The 19,951-nt window shown below is 39.3% G+C and overlaps 1 protein-coding gene across 1 annotated transcript in view; it reads left to right on the forward strand.

The window, feature by feature from the left end:
• Positions 1–19,951, forward strand: part of Acaca (acetyl-CoA carboxylase alpha) — a 266,070-nt gene that overhangs the window by 99,469 nt on the left and 146,650 nt on the right. The window contains exons 11-18 of the mRNA XM_028772253.1: positions 209–254; positions 3,769–3,790; positions 5,499–5,708; positions 9,255–9,425; positions 11,204–11,365; positions 11,692–11,855; positions 14,907–15,057; positions 17,076–17,179. Of these exons, the coding sequence (XP_028628086.1) occupies positions 209–254; positions 3,769–3,790; positions 5,499–5,708; positions 9,255–9,425; positions 11,204–11,365; positions 11,692–11,855; positions 14,907–15,057; positions 17,076–17,179 (1,030 nt within the window). The remainder of the gene's footprint in view (positions 1–208; positions 255–3,768; positions 3,791–5,498; positions 5,709–9,254; positions 9,426–11,203; positions 11,366–11,691; positions 11,856–14,906; positions 15,058–17,075; positions 17,180–19,951) is intronic.

The following is a 19,951-nucleotide window of genomic DNA, read 5'->3' on the forward strand; positions in this document are numbered from 1 at the left end:
TTTTTTTTTTTTTTTTTTTTTTTTTGGTCTTTTGAGACAGGGTTTCTCTGTATAGCCCTGGCTGTCCTGGAACTCACTCTATAGACCAGGCTGGCCTCGAACTCAGAAATCCGCCTGTCTCTGCCTCCCAAGTGCTGGGATTAAAGGCGTGCGCCACCACTGCCTGGCTGAAAAGACTGTTTTTACACTCCATGTTTTGACATTGTAGGTGAGGGTGTGGTATGGTGGGATGATTCTCATCAGTTTGCCCATATGTTGGCCAGATGCCAAGCTCTCTGATAGGCTTTGCCTTATGGCATGCAAAGCTGGCTGGAGTCCCTTGAGTTTCTACCATGTCTTCTGTCCTCTTGGCCCAGCAGCCAATACCCTCGTCTATGCTGTGTGGCCATCCCACCTTCATACAGGAACCTAATGGTATGTGTGCCTCACTATGGGTGCCCCAGAGACTTATCCTATGGTTTCTCTGCCTTAGCCTTGCTTAATGTGGCGCACACACACACACACGAGATGTAGGCAGGAGAATCAGATGAGATTAAGCATGTTCAAGGTGGTACCAGAGAGTAAGAAGATCAGAAGTTAAGGTCAAGAATGACTTAGTTAAATATTATAGTGAACAGTAAAGGAAAACTGGGTTTTTTATATATCCCCCCACCCCCACCAAAGTCTGTTTTAAGAGGTGGGAAGCTTTTCAAGACAGTAAAGAATTATAAAAGAGTGGGTGGTAGTGGCACATGCCTTTAATCTCAGCACTCAGGAGGCAGAGGCAAGTAGATCTCTGTGAAGTCAAGGCCAAGCCTACAGAACGAATTCCAGAACAGCCAAAGGTACACAGAGGAACTTATTTAACAAAACCAACAACTAACAAAACAAACCAAAAACCAAAAACAAGAATTTTAAGAGGAGAAAGAAATTCAGAGGTGAGCCTGAGAATTGAAGACTTTTTCTTTTTCCCACAAAGATATTTTCCAGTTCAAGATAAACAACCAGCTGGGCATGGTAGTGCACAAACCTAACACCAGCACTCAGGAATCAGAAGCCCTAACTTCAAGGGCAGTCTTGTCTACATAGTAAAAACCCACCTCAAAAACAACCAAATACAAAAAAACAGCCTTTTTCTCAAGAAGAAGGAAGAAAAAAAAAAACCTACAAAATGGTTAGATTTTTCACTTATCATATAAGACTAAGAAGATGAAATTTAGACTTCTTCAATGGTTGAACAAGTAGTTTTGGAGGCTCCAAAGACTCTTATATTTTATATTGGAATCCTAAAGGACTGTACCACAGGAGGAAGAATGAACCAGAAGTAGACCAATCCTCATAGGAAGAACTGAAGCTCAGATTCAAAGCACTAGACTTAATTTAGGTATTATGTTTATAATTGCCAATGCTTCTAACCATCTACATGCATAAAGCAAATGCCCATCCTCTCCAGAGGAATATTATATATAGGACTTCAAATTGTTACTACTAATTTTTCATGTGGTATATAAAACACAATTAAAAGTAAATAGGTATATAAACTGCATGACTCAAAACCAGGAATAAAAGTCAGCAGAACAGCTCCAAAGAGAAATTAGATAATAGAGCTATCAGACAAGGACCTTCGGGTAACAATGCTTAGTACATTTAAGAAAATTAAAGGCAATGCTGAGAATTTTGGCAGAAAATTAGAAATCATAAAAAAAAAAGAAACATTCTAGAACTGAAAATATAGTAACTGAAATTAAGGCATCAGTGTAAGAATTAAATAGCATGTTAGATGAAATTGAAGGAAGAATCAGTCTTTGGAAAGTAGAAAATTTAGACTCAAGCATAAAAAGAAACTTTTAAAAAGACCAAAAAAAATACAGAAAAGAACAGTACATTAGTTTCAAAGATGACTATGAAAGCATCTATCTGTCACTGTATCCCTTTTACTGTATAGCATATGATCATATCATCACGAAGAGAAATCTTCTTTTTTACCCTTTGGGTTCCAACTCTCCTTTCAATTTATTTTGACCAGCAAAATGAAGCAGAAATTCTGAAGCTTACATTTCAAGTGGTTGTGTAGTTTATATACCTTGCCTAATTGGAATGAGCCCTCAACTGCCACATGAAGAATCCATTCTACCCTTCTAGAGAGAGGGAAACCATGAAGCAGAGAAGAATCCTTTCAGCCGAGGCCTTTGGATCCTCTGAATTCTGAATCCTAGGTGACTGTCAGCACCATATTTGACTATGTCAGTGAGATTTTTTTAGACAATCAAACCCTAGTTGAGCTGCTAGGTAACAGTGCATAAGTGACAGATTTGCCAGCTAAGTCTAGCTCAAAATACTGTCCCAAGTCACTAGGATTTTTTTTTTCCTTATTGATTTTGAGTTCGCTAGCTAGAGCTGTAGATCAGAAATAGAATGCTTGCCCAGCATACATTAGGCCCTAGATTCGATCCCTAGTACTGCCAGACAAACAAACGCAATAAAGGGAAACTACTGCCAAAGCATAACTGACACTGGAAGCAATAGCAAAAGGTGTCATGAAACAGGTGACACCACCTTTAGAATAATTAGTTTATGGGCTAACTATGCTGAGAAGGGTATTGATAACATCGTAGGGATGGTGAGCACACTGTTAATGGGGCTAGAAAGTAGTAAAATATTATTAATGGAATCTGAAAACAAGGTTGCCCACATTCTGTAATAGTGGAACAACTGGCAAAAACTATTATCTGGGATAACTTAAAGATAATGTAATTCAGAGCTGGAGAGATGACTCGGCTGTTTACAACATGTACTGCTCTTGTAGAGTACCAGAGTTCAGTTCCCAGCACTATTTGGTGAGTCACAACTGCCTGTAATTCTAGCTCAGGGATGTCTGATACCTTCATCTGCCCTCTAGGAGCACATGGACTGTCGTGCACATACCATCACACAGACATACATATAATTAAATAATAATAATTTAAAAAAGATAATGTAATTCATGAAGTTATAAATCTGATTAAGAAGATCTCAAAACAAAATCTATTAATGCTGAATGTAACTATAAAAGATGAGGGGTTGGGAGTGTACCTCAGTTGGTAACATGCTTGTTTTAGCATGCATGAGGGCCCAGGTTTGATTCCCAGCATCACATAAACTGTACATGGTTGTATATGCCTATAGTCTCAGCACTCAAGGAAGCAAAGGAGGATCAGGATTTGTCATCTTCAGATACATAGTGACTTTGAAGTCATTCTGGCTACTTGAGACATTGAAAGCAAAAGGGGCTGGAGAATGGTTCAGCAGTTAAGAACACTGACTGCTTTTCCAGATAGCCTGGCTTTGATTCCCAGCACTCACGTGGTAGCTCACAGCCAGTCCCAGCGGATCTGATTCCCCTATTTGCCCTTTTCAAACACCAGGCATACATGTAGTGCATAGACATAAATGCAAGCAAAACATCCATACACATAAAATCCCTTAAAATTTTTAAAAATAAATAAATTTCTGCTCTTTGAGTGAGGGAAACCAACAACATAGACCTTATTTGGATTTCAAGACTGCTGTGAAACTAGCAACAACTGAATATCTCCAATTCTTTCCATTTGAACAAGAATTTCCCTCACAGTTCTTCCTCCCAATCTCATGGTTAAGTGTTGGGGTTTGGGGCAGATAACTTGTCTTTTTAGTTCTCAGGTCTTTGGATGAAGAGCATGTGACTGAGGAGCTGAACCGAAGGGGACTCTTGTTTCTGGACATGAGTCATGAAAGCAGTGAAGGTCAAGACTGATGACCTGATTGGATGAGACTTTGGGGGTCTTGGGAGGGGGTGAGTCTAACTTGCATGTGGGAGGTGTGTCAATTATTGTGGCCACAGGGTGCACCATAGTACATTGTTTGCAGACATGGCCACAACAACTCCTCCCATTCCTGTATGTACACCCTTTGCAATGTGACTTTGCTTTCCTTCCCATGAAGAGGTGGCATATCTTTCCTCACTTTTTGAATTATCACCATTTTTGTGGTTTGCTTAGACCACTGTTAATTGGCCAAAGTGACGTACATATATTGGAGCCTAGACTTCAAGAGGACATACAGCTTTTGCCCTCACTCTCTAAGGACGTTGTATTGAAGAAGCTTGGTCTTTGCTGTGTACCATACGGAAAAGCCCATTGGAGAACGAGAGACCACATCAACAGAAATGAGCACATTCTATTGAGGCTGTCTACACTTACCAGACAACAGCATTACTCACCAGACTTGGGAAAGAGAGCACCTGAACCACCAGGTGACATTCCCATGATTGCAAGAAGCAGGAGAACCGTGCAGTTGGGCATCAGGAGCAAGTGAAAGGTTAACATTTTCAGCAGGCCTCAGAGTTTTGAAGTAGCGTATGTAGATAGCAAACTGGAATAGAAAAGCTAGAGTATACGGACATGGGGAACAGTGATGATCTCTAGCATCGTGTACTTTAAGACTCACAGATAAGGAAGAGAATGAAATAACAATAGTCTAAGAAATAATGGAGCAGAAGACTGCATCTGAAGAGATAATGTCCAAGAATTTTTTTCAAACTAATAAAAGCTGCCAAGCATGAAGAAAAAACCCGTTGAGTCTCAAGCATGGTGAATACAAGGAAAACCACATCTAAGCTATTAATAAATCTGCTGTTTGTCTCCCCCAACATATCACACACACAGACACACACACACACACACACACACGAAAAAGAAAAGAAAAAGCAGATCCTTACATACAATCTGAGAGCTATTGGAGCAAAATGATTTTTTGCAAAAGGCTAAAAAGATTAACAGCGAACAGGCATGGTGGCACATGGCTTCAGTCCTGCACTGGGGACAGACACAGAAGCAGATGGATCTCAGTGAGTTCTAGGCCAGTCGGGGCTATACAGTGAGATTCTGGAGGGGGAAAAAACGAGGAGGAAGAAGAGGAAGGGGAAGAAAAAAAGGAGGAAGAGGAGAAAGAGGAGGAGGAGAAGGCAGAAGGATGAGTAATAGTTGAAATCTTAGTAGACATTCTAGAAACCAGAAAACATTGAGATATCTTTGAAATACTAACAAAAGTTAATTGGTAATTTAAGATTTTTGTGCCCACTAACAATGTTTCTTAGAACTCAAGATGGAAGACTTTTGACTTCAGCACCATCATATGTGATGTAATATAAACTAGGAAAGTGGCTAGTTAGGAACAAAGTCTACATGTGATTGTCTTGAGTAGATGGCAGTATTTTTGCCCTATTATGGGATTTGTTTATGCGTGTGTTTTCAAGTATTTTGTTTGCCCTTTTAACATACTGGGTATTTTATGTTTTCATTTTTATTAATTAATATGGGTGATATAACTAAGAATGAAGCACATTAAAGACAGACAAAGGCACGGACTATACTTCTGTTCTGTATTCCCACTGTTAACATAGTCCCTGACACTTAGGCATCTGCTTATTGAAATCAAAGCAACATTTTAATATCGAAAAAAATCCTTCCTTCTTAAGAATCTTGTTTTCTTTTCTAACACAGGTTCAAGCTGAAGTCCCTGGATCACCTATATTTGTAATGAGACTGGCAAAACAATCTCGTCATCTGGAGGTCCAGATTCTGGCAGATCAGTACGGCAATGCTATTTCTTTGTTTGGTCGTGACTGCTCTGTACAGCGCAGGCATCAGAAGATCATTGAAGAAGCTCCTGCTGCTATTGCTACACCAGCAGTATTTGAACACATGGAACAGGTGTGTCTGTTAAATGTTTTCATTGTTGTTTTCTTACACAGACACACTCAGCTCAAATACTATTACGGGAATGGAAGAAGTGCAAGCAATGATTCTAGATAATGGATAAGATTTTTTCTTTTCCTGTAGAAACATCTTACATTGTTGTTGTTCTAGGAAAATTGTCAGGAAACTTAGCAAAGTCTAAATATAGTTAATACTTAAAAAACAAAACAACAACAACAAAAAAACCATGAGGTGGTGACACACATCTTTAATCCTAGCACTTAGAAGACAGGTCCAGGTGGATCTCTCTGAGTTTGAGGCCAGCCTGGTCTACAGAGTAAGTTCCAGGATGCTGAAGGCTACAGAGAGAAACTGAAACCCTGTTTCAACAAAATTAACAGATGTATGGATGGATAGATAGAAAATTAACATGCTATTTTGAGTAAGATAAATAAGAGAAACATGTTAAGATTTTAACAAAGTTCATGAAGAGCAGGTGGCTTGTAGTTTGTTGGATTAATTAACATCAAATATTCTGCCAGGTACAGTGACTCAACTAAGGATTCCAGCCTTTGGGAGGCCGAGGTTGGAAGATGGAGAGTTCTAGGCTAGCCTGTGTTACATAGTGAGGCCTTGTCTAAAAAGAAGTTATCTTTAGTTGATTTATTCAAATTCATTATCTGCTTACAATGCCCTCTAGGTATCTGTGAGCTTAGGTGTTTCATACTTTTGTATAAAGAATTTCTTTGTCATGAATTATGCCTTGGCAATAGTTATAGTTAGTGAAGTGAACATACTTTTGTTTTTTTCTGGAAGAATGGCTATCTTAGTTAGGGTTTTACTGCTGTGAACAGACACCATGACCAAGGCAAGTTTTATAAAGGACAACATTTAATTGGGGCTGGCTTACCGGTTCAGAAGTTCAGTCCATTATCATCAAGGCGGGAACATGGCAGCATCCAGGCAGGCATGGTACAGGAGGAGCTGAGAGTTCTACATCTTTATCTGAAGGCTGCTAGAAGAATACTGACTTCCAGGGAGCTAGGATGAGGGTCTTAAGCCCACGCCCACAGTGACACACCTTCTCCAACAAGGCCACACCTCCCAATAGTGCCACTCCCTGGGCCAAGCATATACAAACCATCACAATGGCTTACTTTCCATGTCATTAATGATTCAATTTTCATCATTCTGAGTTCTAAACAAATTATATTCTGTCTTAGAAATATTTTCTATTTCTTATTTTCACTCCTCACCTGCTATGATAGGAATTCCTCAGATACAGTGGTTTAAGTGAAGTGTAACTTTCTAATGATCTCTTTCATTCTAGTTCAGATATAGGCTTGTACCAGAGACCTTGGTTTATTGTTCTTCCCTTTCCTAAGTCAGGTTTAGCAAACTATAACTCATAGGCCAAATTCAGCCTGCTATTTATTTAGTAAATAAAATTTTCGTAGAACACAACTATGCTATGTAACTTATATTTTATATTTGACTGTTTTATTACAACAGTGAAATAGCTGAGTAGCACTAACAGAGACTAAGTCCACAAAGTTGAAAATGATTACTATTTAGTCAGTCACCAAAAATGTTTGCTAACCTTTGATCTTGTGTGGTGTCAGAATTTTGATAATGAAGCATACTGCAAAATTATGTTCCATTTTAGCCGGGGTGGAGGGATATTTAGAGGGCAGGCAAATAATTACATGATACTAAGTCACACAAGACACTTCTCACATTCCTCTGCACACAATTTCATCATAACTCAGAACAAGAATTGTTAGGAGTTAGAGTCACTAGCTGGATATGACCATGTGCCAGCTGAAATTTGAGAAATTCTTCCCTCAAAAGAAGAAGAAAAATGTTGGAGGGCCTGGAGTAACCTGTGCCTCAGTCTGTTCTTGCTATCCATTTCTTGTTTGCTAGCTCAGGCTGAGAACACATGTGGCTTTTCTCTAAGAAAAACAGACTAAAGTCACCACAGTCACCTAGTGCTGCAAGATACACATCTCAGATCAAGGGTCTCTAGGTTCCTGAAGATCTGTAGGTGATGTACTTTGCTTTTTGTTCATGGGCCAGTGATCTAAAAGAGTTTTTCTGTTTCTTCTTAGTTGTATACCTGTTATACAATGGTAGAATGAAAGCAGGAGAATTCCTATTTGGAAAGTTCAGCATACACAGCAGTCATTGGCCCACAGAAGCTAACATCTTTCTATGCAGGAATTGTGCTCTCCCTGTTACATAGACGAGTACTTTCTCAGTTAGACCTGGCTGCTCCTAGGAAGTTAGCTCCTTTGCCGTTGTCCTATAAGACACCTGAATTGATTCTGGGCGAAGTTCTTCCCTCTTCAGTTTCTGTAATATGGGTTTTCAGACTGCCTCCTTTGGAGGAAGTTTCATAGCCTAATTCTCACTGTTGAGGGAATTACGAATATTACTTCAGACTTTAGTCACATATTTTGAAGGCCAGGCTTGTGGGCTGTTCAGAAATGTAATTCTCTCAATTATTTAGTAACCTTCTGAGCTGTTTACTTATACTCAGCTTCAAATTGGAATAATCAGATATAGTAATTTCTTTTAGATGAAAAGTTTTAGGCTGGGCTCAAATTCTGTATGTAGCTGAGGATAGTTTTGAACTTCTGATCCTCCTCCTGCCTCACCTTCACTGCTCTCAAGGTATGTGTCACTACTCCTGGTTTATGTGGTGCTAGGGATCGAACCCAGAGACTTGGGCATACTAAGCAAGCACGCTATCCACTAAACTACAGCCATAGTCCTTATCTTTTTTTTCATACTTAGTTAATATGGAGCAAGCATTTCATTTAGTAGGAAATAATCTCTTAACAAGGAGATCTTAATCTGTAACAAGGAGCTCACCTCCCAGCTTTCCCATCTGCAATATGTTTCCTTGTTAACCTCTACCTTATTGCTAAACTAGCATCACAAATGTTAATTTTCTAAATAGAATCATTCCATCTGCAGTTGCAATGACCACTCTGATTAGGATACACGTTAAATTGCTATATATAATAAAAAGATCCAAAAAATACAGTGACCCTATTTTCATGTACCATTCTTAACTACATGTTCTCACCTACATGGTTGAAATCCGATTTATATGTTATACATCTCACCAGTGCTCGAATCCTATTGGTGAAGACATGGTCCCTACAAGAGATTTAGTAGCTATGGGAGAGATTAGAAAACCCAATCTCTAGCTGGTAGCAATGTTTCTAAGAACATGAACATATTGGGAATCCTGGAAACTAGGGAGTCAATGAAGCGTTTGCTACCATCTTTGTTTTGCCTCTATGCCTTTTGATCTAATGGGAGACTCCTTGTAATCTGATGTGAAAATACTCTTTTCTCCCACTTTGTCACTGAGTTTGTTATCTCAGGACATTATATAGTAATCAGAGTAGGTATGATTTTCTTGAATGTAGGTCAGAATTTTGGGTGGCTTATCTAAGCACCGGGTTGACATCTAGCTGTATGTAGTTACAGTGAGTGGCACAGTGGCTGGACAAGTGGTAGACTCACAGTCTCTTATATTCCTTTAAGTGTGCCGTGAAACTTGCCAAAATGGTTGGTTATGTGAGTGCTGGGACCGTGGAATACTTGTACAGCCAGGATGGAAGCTTCTACTTTTTGGAACTGAACCCTCGGCTACAGGTTGAACATCCTTGTACAGAGATGGTGGCTGATGTCAATCTTCCTGCAGCACAGCTCCAGGTGAGTCACCCTGACCTGGACTCAAGTTACAGCTTAGGGAATTTCAAGAAAAGTACAAATAAACAAGAGTCTTACTTATCTTTATTTCTCATAAATATGAGTTATGTGGTATGGGTTAGTTTTCTGATGTTATTCCAGTGAAACAATAGTACTGTATCTTCCATATAAACACAGTCAGTAAACTGTTTTGAGAAGAAACTTTAAAGTCAGTCTGCTTTAGGGCTGGAGGATAGCTCTTTGTTTAAGAGTATTGGCTGCTCTTCCAGAGATCACAGATTGATTCCCAGTACCTACTTGGTGCACAATAGTTTGTAATTCCTGTTTCAGGGGATCTGATGCCCTCTTCTGGCTTCTTCAGTCACTGCACATGTTGTACAGACATGTAGGCAAAACATTTATATACATACTTTTTTAATTAATAAAAAAATTAAGGAACAGTTTGCTTTAATTATTTAATTAAAGCTCCATAGCTTTGGCATTAGCCCTCATTTCCAATTCTAGTCTGTTTATGGAAACAACTCTGGATGGGGTAGACTGTAGTAGCGCACACTGTAAAAATAATGTATGAAGTGGTGGCTGTTAATCCTATCATCTTCTTCCAGCCTGGGAAACAAATAGTATGGGAACTAGTAGAAGCAAATAATAAGATTTGATATTATTTTATCTGCTTTATTTCCAATCTGGGCTGGTCCATCCCTCTTAGACAACCTGGTGGTCCTGGTCCCTGCTCTCTGGAGGGACCATATTGATGCTAAATTTAGTATTGAAATTAATCAGCTAATCTCAAGCAGTCCTCTTGTCTCAGGCTTCTGAGTAGCTTGGACTGTGAGTACATGGCAAAATACCTAGCTGATAATCTTATAGGACCTAGTTTTGGCTTATAATAAGAATATCTTGCAGGTTCCCACTAAAAAGAGTTTTGTGGGTTTCTTTACATTTTTTTTTTTAACATTTATTTATATGTATGGGTGTGCATGCCACAGCATGTGTTTGGAAGGTAGAGGACAACTTTTGCGAGTTGGTTCTCTCCTTTCACCATGGATTCTGGAGTGTAAATTCAGGTTTTTTGCCTTGGCAGTGAGTGACTTTGTTGAACTATCTCAATGGCTCTTATTAGGGCATATTAATTTTATAAAATAACAGGCTTTTCCAGGGTTACTGGCACACACCTTTAATTCCAGCACTCAAGAGACAGAGACAGACAGATCTCTGTGAATTTAAGGTCTGCCTAGTCTGCATAGCAAGTTCTAGGCCACCTAGGACTATGTAGCAAGACCCTGTCTCAGAACAAACAAGGTTTCATTATGGTGTTTTTATGCCTGGTGATTATACCCCTCCTCCGTTAGTTTTCTTGTCCTCCCTTTGTAGGAGCAGCCACCCAAGTAAAGGTCTAAAGGTTTATTTCCTCTTTCCAGTGGCTTGCAGGATGAAAGACTACTATAATGTTATTAAGGGTTTTTACCTATCTGAACTTTTTGATTTTTTTTTTTTTTAGATGATTTTATTCTCATCCCCTCATGGAGAAATGACAGTAGAGGAAGTTGTCTGGTGCATTAGGAATTTGGGGACGTTTTAGGAAAGGGGAGTGATCCTAGCAAATAACCCTTAGCATTGTGTTTCTATTTTATGTAACTTAGATAGTTGTAGAATGCAGATTACAAAAGTAGAACGCTTTAGTAGTAATTTCAAAATATACAAAGACTCTTAGGTATTTTGATAGCTTCCCTCTGTTAAGGAAAGGGACTGTGAAAAATGACATTTGTTTTATTACGTTTCAGATTGCCATGGGGATCCCTCTATTTAGGATCAAGGATATTCGTATGATGTATGGGGTATCTCCTTGGGGTGATGCTCCCATTGATTTTGAAAATTCTGCTCATGTTCCTTGCCCAAGGGGCCATGTGATTGCTGCTCGGATCACCAGTGAAAACCCAGATGAGGTAACCCTTCACTTAAAAGGTTTAATGTTAAGACAGGTGTCTGAGGACATGCTTTTGACGTCTTGGACTGGGTTTTGAGAGGGAAATTTATAGAGATTTGTAGAGCAGATGCATGATGGTTGCTGCTTTGGCCATTTAATTTCACTTAGGTCACTCAGTGAGCAGCCTGAGTTGTGACTCTGGGCCTTGTGGATTCTAGCTCTGGACCTTGGATTGTATGGTTTTGGGTCAGCTGTGCTTAATAAACCCAGAGCCTGAATATCAAGTATCAGTGTTCTTTTCCCTGCCACTAAATGTAGTCTCTTTTGTTCTTCATCCTCTAACAGGGGTTTAAGCCCAGCTCTGGAACAGTTCAGGAACTTAATTTTCGTAGCAATAAGAACGTTTGGGGTTATTTCAGTGTTGCCGCTGCTGGGGGCCTTCATGAATTTGCTGATTCTCAGTTTGGTCACTGCTTTTCCTGGGGAGAAAACAGAGAAGAAGCAATTTCGTGAGTATAATGGCATTTGATTGCATCTTGTTTAATAAAATTGGGCTAATCCTCAGTGAAGGTATTGACCATTCTTTATCTGCTATAGAACTGCTGTTGTGGAGAACTTGTTTGAAGAAATGTATCTTAGTTTGTACTTGAATTTATGCTGTGTTCTGTTCTGTACTACTTGGCAGATTTGTTTGTTTGTTTCTGAGTCTTTGCAAGGTTTTTGCTTTTTGGTTTTGTTTTTTTGAAAGTGAAGTTATTTGCTTTAATGTTGGATTTGTTTTTGCTTTTACAGTAATGTAATGGTAATACTACTGGGTAGAGGTAGATTCTTGACCATGAATTTGGTATCAGATAAGTTGTCGATAATATCAAGTGCTTCTTAGGTCCTATGAGTTCACCCAGGGCCTCACTATATAGCTGTGAACAACTCACACTCATTAAATTTTCTAATTTGACAGGTAAAATTTATATGTGTATGTATAAAGGTATGTATGTATGTACACATACATATATATGTGTGTATCGCTGTATTTAATGGTATACCATATGCTGCTTTGATATACTTATGCCTTGTGGAATCAAGGTTGTTGGCATTTTAATCACCTCATAGTCTTACCATTTTTTATTTCTCGAGATAATCTTTTAAAGTATGCTGTCCTAGCATTTTCAGATATTCAGTGTTATTGACCACTATCACCATGGTGACCTGACATTTAATATAATAAAACCTTACTTGATTTATGAAATGAGAGTAATTATTCTAAAGCATGCAATGTAACAGTTTACATAATTATAAATGGCATGTTAAATATTAATATTCTGTTAATTATAAATATATAATTATCAGCAGTTTTGTTTGCATAAAAATTGGAATTTAGAAGGTAATTTTGATTAATATGTTTTAAAATACCTGTCCTAGATTCAAAATTAGTTTATCTGTCTCTGCCTTTCTTCCCTGCTTTCTCCCCCTCTTCTTCTCCCCATTTCCTCTTCTCTCTCCTGCCTCTCTTCCTTCTTTTCTGCTTTTCTTTGTGGTGCTAGAGACTGAACACAGGACTTTATGTGTACTTTGCTACTGAGCTACTTCCAAACTTCTCTTTCTGTTTCAATTAAAGCTTTAATGGTGTGTTGCCTATGCCACCGATTTAATATATATTCCCTTCACCTTTGAACTGTACACAGAATGGGTATTCTATTAGTGTTTGTCAATATTGTTAAGAGATTTTGTTATTATTACTGTTAGATTTTTCTTTTTTAATTTTAGGTGTATGAATGTTTTCCCTGCACATGTGTATGTGAGCCACATGCACAGTAGTGTCTACAGAGGTCAGAAGACGGGGTCAGATCTACTGGAACTGGAGTTTTAAATTGTTGTGAGCTACCATGTAGGTGCTGACAACTCAACCCTGGTCCTTTGCAAGAGCAGCTAGTGCTCTTAACTGCTGGGCCATTACTCCAGTCCAGTTCTTAGGACTGTGAAAATGTTTCCAAAAGTGATGAAGTCTGATTGTTTTGTATTTTGTACTTCTTCACACTTATTCAAGACTGTATGTGAAAATTTTCAAAATTATAGTAGTGCTATCAGAAAAAAATGTAGAAAGTTGCCTCTCAGAGCATTATATTGCTTTAATAATCTGATGTGGGGTGTGTGTGTGTGTGTGTGTGTGTGTGTGTGTGTGTGTGTTTACAGCCTGCAGGAGTCAGTTTTTCCACTGTGTGGATTCTGGGAATTGAACTTAGGTAATTAGGCTTGGCAGCAGGTGCCTTAACCTGTGAAACCAGCTAGTGGAAGTTTCATGTGGCTGCTTCATTTACCTGGGACATGAATTGAGTATTTTAGACAGTCCCCCTTTACTTTTCCTGTCTCATTTATGTTTCCAGGCTGGCCTCTATTGGCATTTTTGTTTCAGCCTTGATTAAGCAGACCATTGTATTTATTCTACAGGATAGGTCCAAAGCCTTGGTCAGAATTCTCACTACTTTCTTTTGGTCTGCTCTGTATATTTCTTTATAGAAGAAAACAAATTAGGTCACCTTTTAGCATATTAAAATAGTGTCTGCAATATATTTTCTTCCTGATACTGTGCCAGAAATTCTTTTTTCAGCTCAGAGCTTTCTTTGTGGCACCTAATCTGTACTCTTTGGTTGGCTATTAGATCTTATTCTCTGTAATAGTCTTAGCCTACACATCCAACACTGTTTCTCATAATATAAATACCATAAAAACAGCAACACATCTATGTTGGTACTACTGTCCCCTGAACTATAAGCATATAGTTCATATATTCCCTTTCTATGGGCAGATTTGCTTCTCACTGTTTGCAAGCCCTGTTTTAGCTGCACTCTTTCCTGAATACAGCACCTATTCTCTTTTTGGTCTGTTTGCTTTGTTCTTCCTTCTCTCTAGTCAATCATAAATTTACCACACTCAACAGATACCATCATGCTGGGCCTGACAGTACAGTAAAGACCAAATAGAGTCTGTGTCCTCATGGTACTATAATCCAGAGGAAGAAAGACAAGCAATTTCTATATTATGAAGTGAGCAAGTATGATTACATTGGGTTTCTAGAGGGGCATTACAGAAGCACGCAGCTGTGTCAGCCAACTCCCGTCTGCTGCTTTTTTTGCAGGGCAGTTTAGGGAAAAATTTACTAAATGATACCTTTTAAGTTTGCTTTGTTACATAGAACTTATATATAAATTGATAAAATATTAGGGTGTAGTAAATAAGTACCACCCTGGTTTTAGCTAGTCAGCAATAAATGAATAGAAGAAAATAAAAAAAAAATGGGTCTGTCTGTACTCTTTACGGCAAATTGTTTGCAGTTTGTCAGTGCTCTTATGGTAATATCAATCAAAACTTTTGTTTCCTGACTTCTTGGAAGCTCTCCTATCTGGAGTATGTGAAAATGAGTAGACTTATGCTTGTACCCTCATCTGTCCTTGGAACTATCTGTCCTTCTGCTAAGACTCAAAAAGAATGAAACAATTCTTTCAAATGATTGAGAAACACCAAAATATTTGTGGCTGTAACAATATTTTCTGCTCTTCCCCTAGAAATATGGTGGTGGCACTGAAGGAGCTGTCTATTCGGGGTGACTTTCGAACTACAGTGGAATACCTCATCAAACTGTTGGAGACAGAAAGCTTTCAGCTGAACAGAATCGACACTGGCTGGCTAGACAGACTGATCGCAGAGAAAGTGCAGGTGTGTGCTTCTCCTCTTGCTTACATGGCTTTTGGGACTGGCTTTTTTTTTTTCTTTTTTAAGATTTATTTATTTATTATATATGAATACACTATAGCTGTCTTCAGACACACCAGAAGCACCAGAAGAGGGCATCAGATCTCATTACAGATGGTTGTGAGCCACCATGTGGTTGCTGGGATTTGAACTCAGGACCTCTGGAAGTGCAGTCAGCGCTCTTAACCACTGAGCCATCTCTCCAGCCCGGGACTGGCTTTTATAGGATTCTGTCACCATCAGGTCTTGCCATCAGATGAGATTTGATTCTAATGTAAATGGCTCCTTATTACCTGGAAAAATCTAGGATTCAGATTGGTTTTAGCACTTTATAAGTTCTGGTTCCAGGCCTGGGATGTAGTTTGTTTTGCTAGAATGCTCATCCATCTATCATTCACAAGCCAAGAGAGAGTTCTTGTGCCTGTACTACACAGTCTTTGTAGAGAGGGGCAAGCACATGTGGGTGTCACAGAACAATTTGTGGGACTCAGTTTCCCTACAATATAGATTTCAGGGATTGAACTCAGGCTGGGGTCAAGTGCCCTTACCGTTCTGAGCTATCCTGCTTGTTCTACTTTCTTTTATAAATTTGGCTAAATTACTTGACTCATCTAAGGTCAACATTTTGACTACATAACACTATGTTTTCTTTCTTTTTTAAAAGGCATTTTTATTGTTTTTTTTTTTTTATTCTCTTATGAAACACATGCCATGGTGCATGTGGATGTCAAAGGACCACTTCCAGGGGTCAGTTCTCTCTATCTCTACTCTGTGAGTCCTGGGAATCAAACTCAGGTCATCTGCCTGGCATCAAGTATTTTTATTCTTTAAGACACAGTTGCTCTGTGTAGCCCTGATTGTCCTGGAACCCACATTGCACACCAGACTGGCCTTGGACTCCTGCCTCTGCTTCCCAAGTGCTGAGATCAAAGATGTACACCACCACTACCTGGTTCTATTTTTTTTTTAAATAAATTATCACTTGTTAAATCTTTGTGCTTTAGACTCTTTTTTTTCTCATAAAAGTCTGTTTTTGAGCTAGTTTGATTTGTTCAATGAAAATTTTACAGTGAGTAGAAGGAAATTTATTTTTAAAAATCTCTCCAAATTCTAAAGGTAAATGTACAGATTTTTTTGTTTGTTGTTTTTTCTTTCTTTTTAAAATATTTGTTTATCATCAAAAACCTTACAATTAAAAATTACTTCACGTGACAGTTAATGAGACCCAAAGTTTATACATCTCAATGAGCTAACTATACAGTTAAAATAGCTATTCTAAAACTGTAGTGTTTCACATTGTCAGTTTTACTACAGATATTTTTATGTATTTGTCCACTACCAATGAAAGGAAGGAAGGAAGGGAAAAAGAATGAATGAACAAAAGAAAGAAAGAAAGAGGGAGGGAGGGAAGGAGGGAGGGAAGGAGGGGGAGAAGGAGGGAGGGAGGGAAGTGAAGGAAGGAAGAAAGAAAGTTTGAGAGAGTTAGAACTCAAACAACAATTGGCTTTATGTCCTTTTGAATAACTTGTCCGTTATGTACACCCAGTTCTTCCCTATTGCTTTGTATGGGAGCTAGGAAGATGACTTGTTCTCTAAAAGCACTAACTGCTTGCTCTTCCTGAGAAACTGAGTCCAGTTCTCAGTACCTACATGGTGACTCATAGTCACTTGTAATTCCTGGGGACCTGGTGCTGCCCTCTGACCTCCAGGGGCACCAGGCACATGCATGGTGCACTTACATACATGCTGACAAATAAAATAACAAAATAAAAGTGACTTCTACCTCACTGTATAGTCAGGGATGATCTCTGAGCTCCAGATGTTCCTTGCCTCCACCTCCCAAGTGTTAGGATTACAGGAATATACCACCATACTTGGCTAATAAGGATGTTTTTTCATAATAAATCTGATCTTGATGATTTTATTTGAGTGGCTGTGGTGTCATGTGACCATGCTTTTGATCTATCCTCTGTTCTTTTTAGGCAGAGCGTCCTGATACCATGTTGGGAGTTGTGTGTGGGGCTCTCCATGTAGCAGATGTGAGCCTGAGGAATAGTATCTCTAACTTCCTTCACTCCTTAGAGAGGTAAGCTGTGTTCTTGTGTTAGTGCTAGCCAGTCAGTGTTTGTATACAGGACTATAGCTCAAAGACTCATTGTTTTTTTTCTTCTGCAACTTCCTGTCACTTTATGATTACTAGTTGTTATTCTTGAACTGGTGGCAAAAGAAAGAGGGAATGGCTGGGACTAGTTTATGCCACAGTAGAATAGGTCACTTCTTTTTTTGTAAGTGTATATGTGTTTGTTATGTAAGTGTTCATGTGGGTATGTGCATGTAGACCTACATGTGTAAACATATGGTTGGAAGCCAAAAGGTTGACATTAGGTTCCTTCCTTCCTCCCTCCCTCCCTCCCTCCCTCCCTCCCTCCCTCCCTCCCTCTCTCTCTCTTTCTTTCTTTCTTTCTTTCTTTCTTTTGGTTTTGTGAGACAGGGTTTCTCTGTGTAGCCCTGGCTGTCCTGGAACTCACTCTGTAGACCAGGCTGCCCTTGAACTCAGAAATCTACCTGCCTCTGCTTCCCAAGTGCTGGGATTAAAGGCATGTGCCACCACTGCCCGGCAACATTAGGTACCTTTCTTGATTGTATTTTATTTTTATAGGTTTTGTTCGGTTGGCTGGTTTTGGTTTGTTTGTTAGTGTTTATGTTTTCCTTTTTTTTATTTCTTTTGAGATAGGATCTCTTTCTATGTTGCCTTCCTATATTAGAACTCATTGTATAGACTGTGAGGCACTGGCCTGTGACTCCCAGATATCCATCTGCCTCTGCCTCAAGAGTTCTGGGATTAAAGGCGTGCACCAACCTCTACATCTGGCCGCACTTCATTTTTAGAGACTCAGTCTTTCATTGAGCCTGGAGTTTACTAATTCAACTAGGTTTGCTGGCCAGTGAACTCCTAGCATATGCTTGTCTTTACCACCCCAGCCTCCTCCATGGTCATCACCACAGTGCTGGGGTTACACACATGCTGCTGTGCCTGTTTTTCCATAGATGCTGGAAATCTGAACCCAGACCCTCGTTGCTTTACAGCAGGAATCTTCTTAGCTCCAAGATTAATCTAGTCTTTTAAACACTGAAACCCAGCTGCACCAAACACGCTTTCCTGAGCAAAGCTCCTCAAACCGTGGTGATAAAATTCAGCATTTCTCCCCACTATCAAACCCTAAATATCTCTGGAATTAACTATACTATGTTTCAGGGAGTAATAATGAGGCTGATATTCAGGATAACCTTGAAAGTCTTTCAACTACAGGCTCAGACGTGTATGAAGCTAAACTATTTTGTATGTTGAGTCCAGAGACTAACCTCTGTCCAAGTCCCTAGGGGAATGGTTCAGAGGGCTAATCCCGTCCAAGCATTTTAACCACAGGCACTTTATTTCCATCTCTGTTGTTAGACTTATATTGGCCCCTTTCAAAGTATCTAAAAGAAGAAAGGAAGCAAATTTTTGAAAATTGAACTGCGGTTTCAAGCCCCGTGATAAACATCTCACTATGTTACTCTCATGCACTAAAGCCTTCAGCAGCTTGCATTTCCTTTCTGACTCAAATCTAAATCCCCAGGTGTGACTTTGAACTCCCTGCACACCTTGGGCCTCTCACCAGTCCATTCTTTTTTCTCAGCATACATCTCTAACCTAGTTAAATGGATTCCCTATGCATGTAAAAACGCATTAACACGTCCTTTAGAGTTCTGTCTGTTTGTTGTGTCGTGTTGTTGTGAGATAGTCTCCTTATGTATCAGGTTGGCATTGGATTCCTAAGTAGCCCAGGATGGTTCTAACCCACAGCCCACTTGCCTCAGCCTCCAGAGTGCTGTTGGCGTTATAGATGTGTCAACCCATTGAGCCTAATGTTCTTTAAAAAAGAATAAATCAAAACAAAACTTACGTGTATTTATAAATATCACATATGTATGGATGTGTACAGAGGCCAGAAGATGCTGCTGGGTCTCCTGGTGCTGGAGTTAAAAGCCAGTTGCGAACCACTCCATGTGAGTTCTGGACTCTTCACTCAAGTCCTCAGGAAGAGCAGCAAGCACTCACTCTTAAGCACTAAGTCATCTCTCCAGTTCCAACATTCCATTTTTAATTCATCATGTAAACTTGTATTTTGAAATTAATATTTGGGGAGGGCATATTTTGAAGCAGAGTTTCATGTTGATCTGGCTGGCCTCAAACTCACCATGCAGCTGAGGTTGGCCTTAACTCATAATCCTCCTGCCTATACCTCATAAGTGCTTGGATTATAGGCACATGCCACAATTCATGGCATAATTTGGTTTGAAAGTTTTTGTCTTTTCAGATAGGTCTTACTGTGTAGCCCTGGTTGTCCTGGAACTCACTATGGAGACTAGGCTAGCCTCGAGCTCACAGAGCTCTGCCTGCTTCTGCCTCCAGAACACTGAGATTAAGGTGTGCACCACCATGCCCTGCCTCATAGTTTGTTTTTATTAGTGTGTGACCAGTACAGATAATGTGCAGACTCTTTACCCACCTCTATTGGCTCTTAGTAATTCAACTATCCTCTTTTTAGTACTCCCTGTTTTAGTAAGTCTGACTTAAATTGTTGTGACAGGATCTTGGCCTTAAACTGATAGTAGTCATTCTATTTCAGCTTCTTCTTCCTCTTCCTTTCTTCCCCTTCTTCTTTAAATTTTTTATTGGTTCTTTGTGAATTTCACATTGTGCACCCAATTGCAGTCATTTCCCAGTCCTTCCATACCTGCCCTTCACCCTCTCCCCCAAAAGAAAATAAAAAATAAAGAATAATTTTATAAAATCTTGATGTGGAAGCTGTGA

Source organism: Grammomys surdaster, unplaced genomic scaffold, assembly GCF_004785775.1.
Source record: "Grammomys surdaster isolate TR1022 unplaced genomic scaffold, NIH_TR_1.0 213, whole genome shotgun sequence".
In the NCBI taxonomy this organism is placed as follows: Eukaryota; Metazoa; Chordata; class Mammalia; order Rodentia; family Muridae; genus Grammomys; species Grammomys surdaster.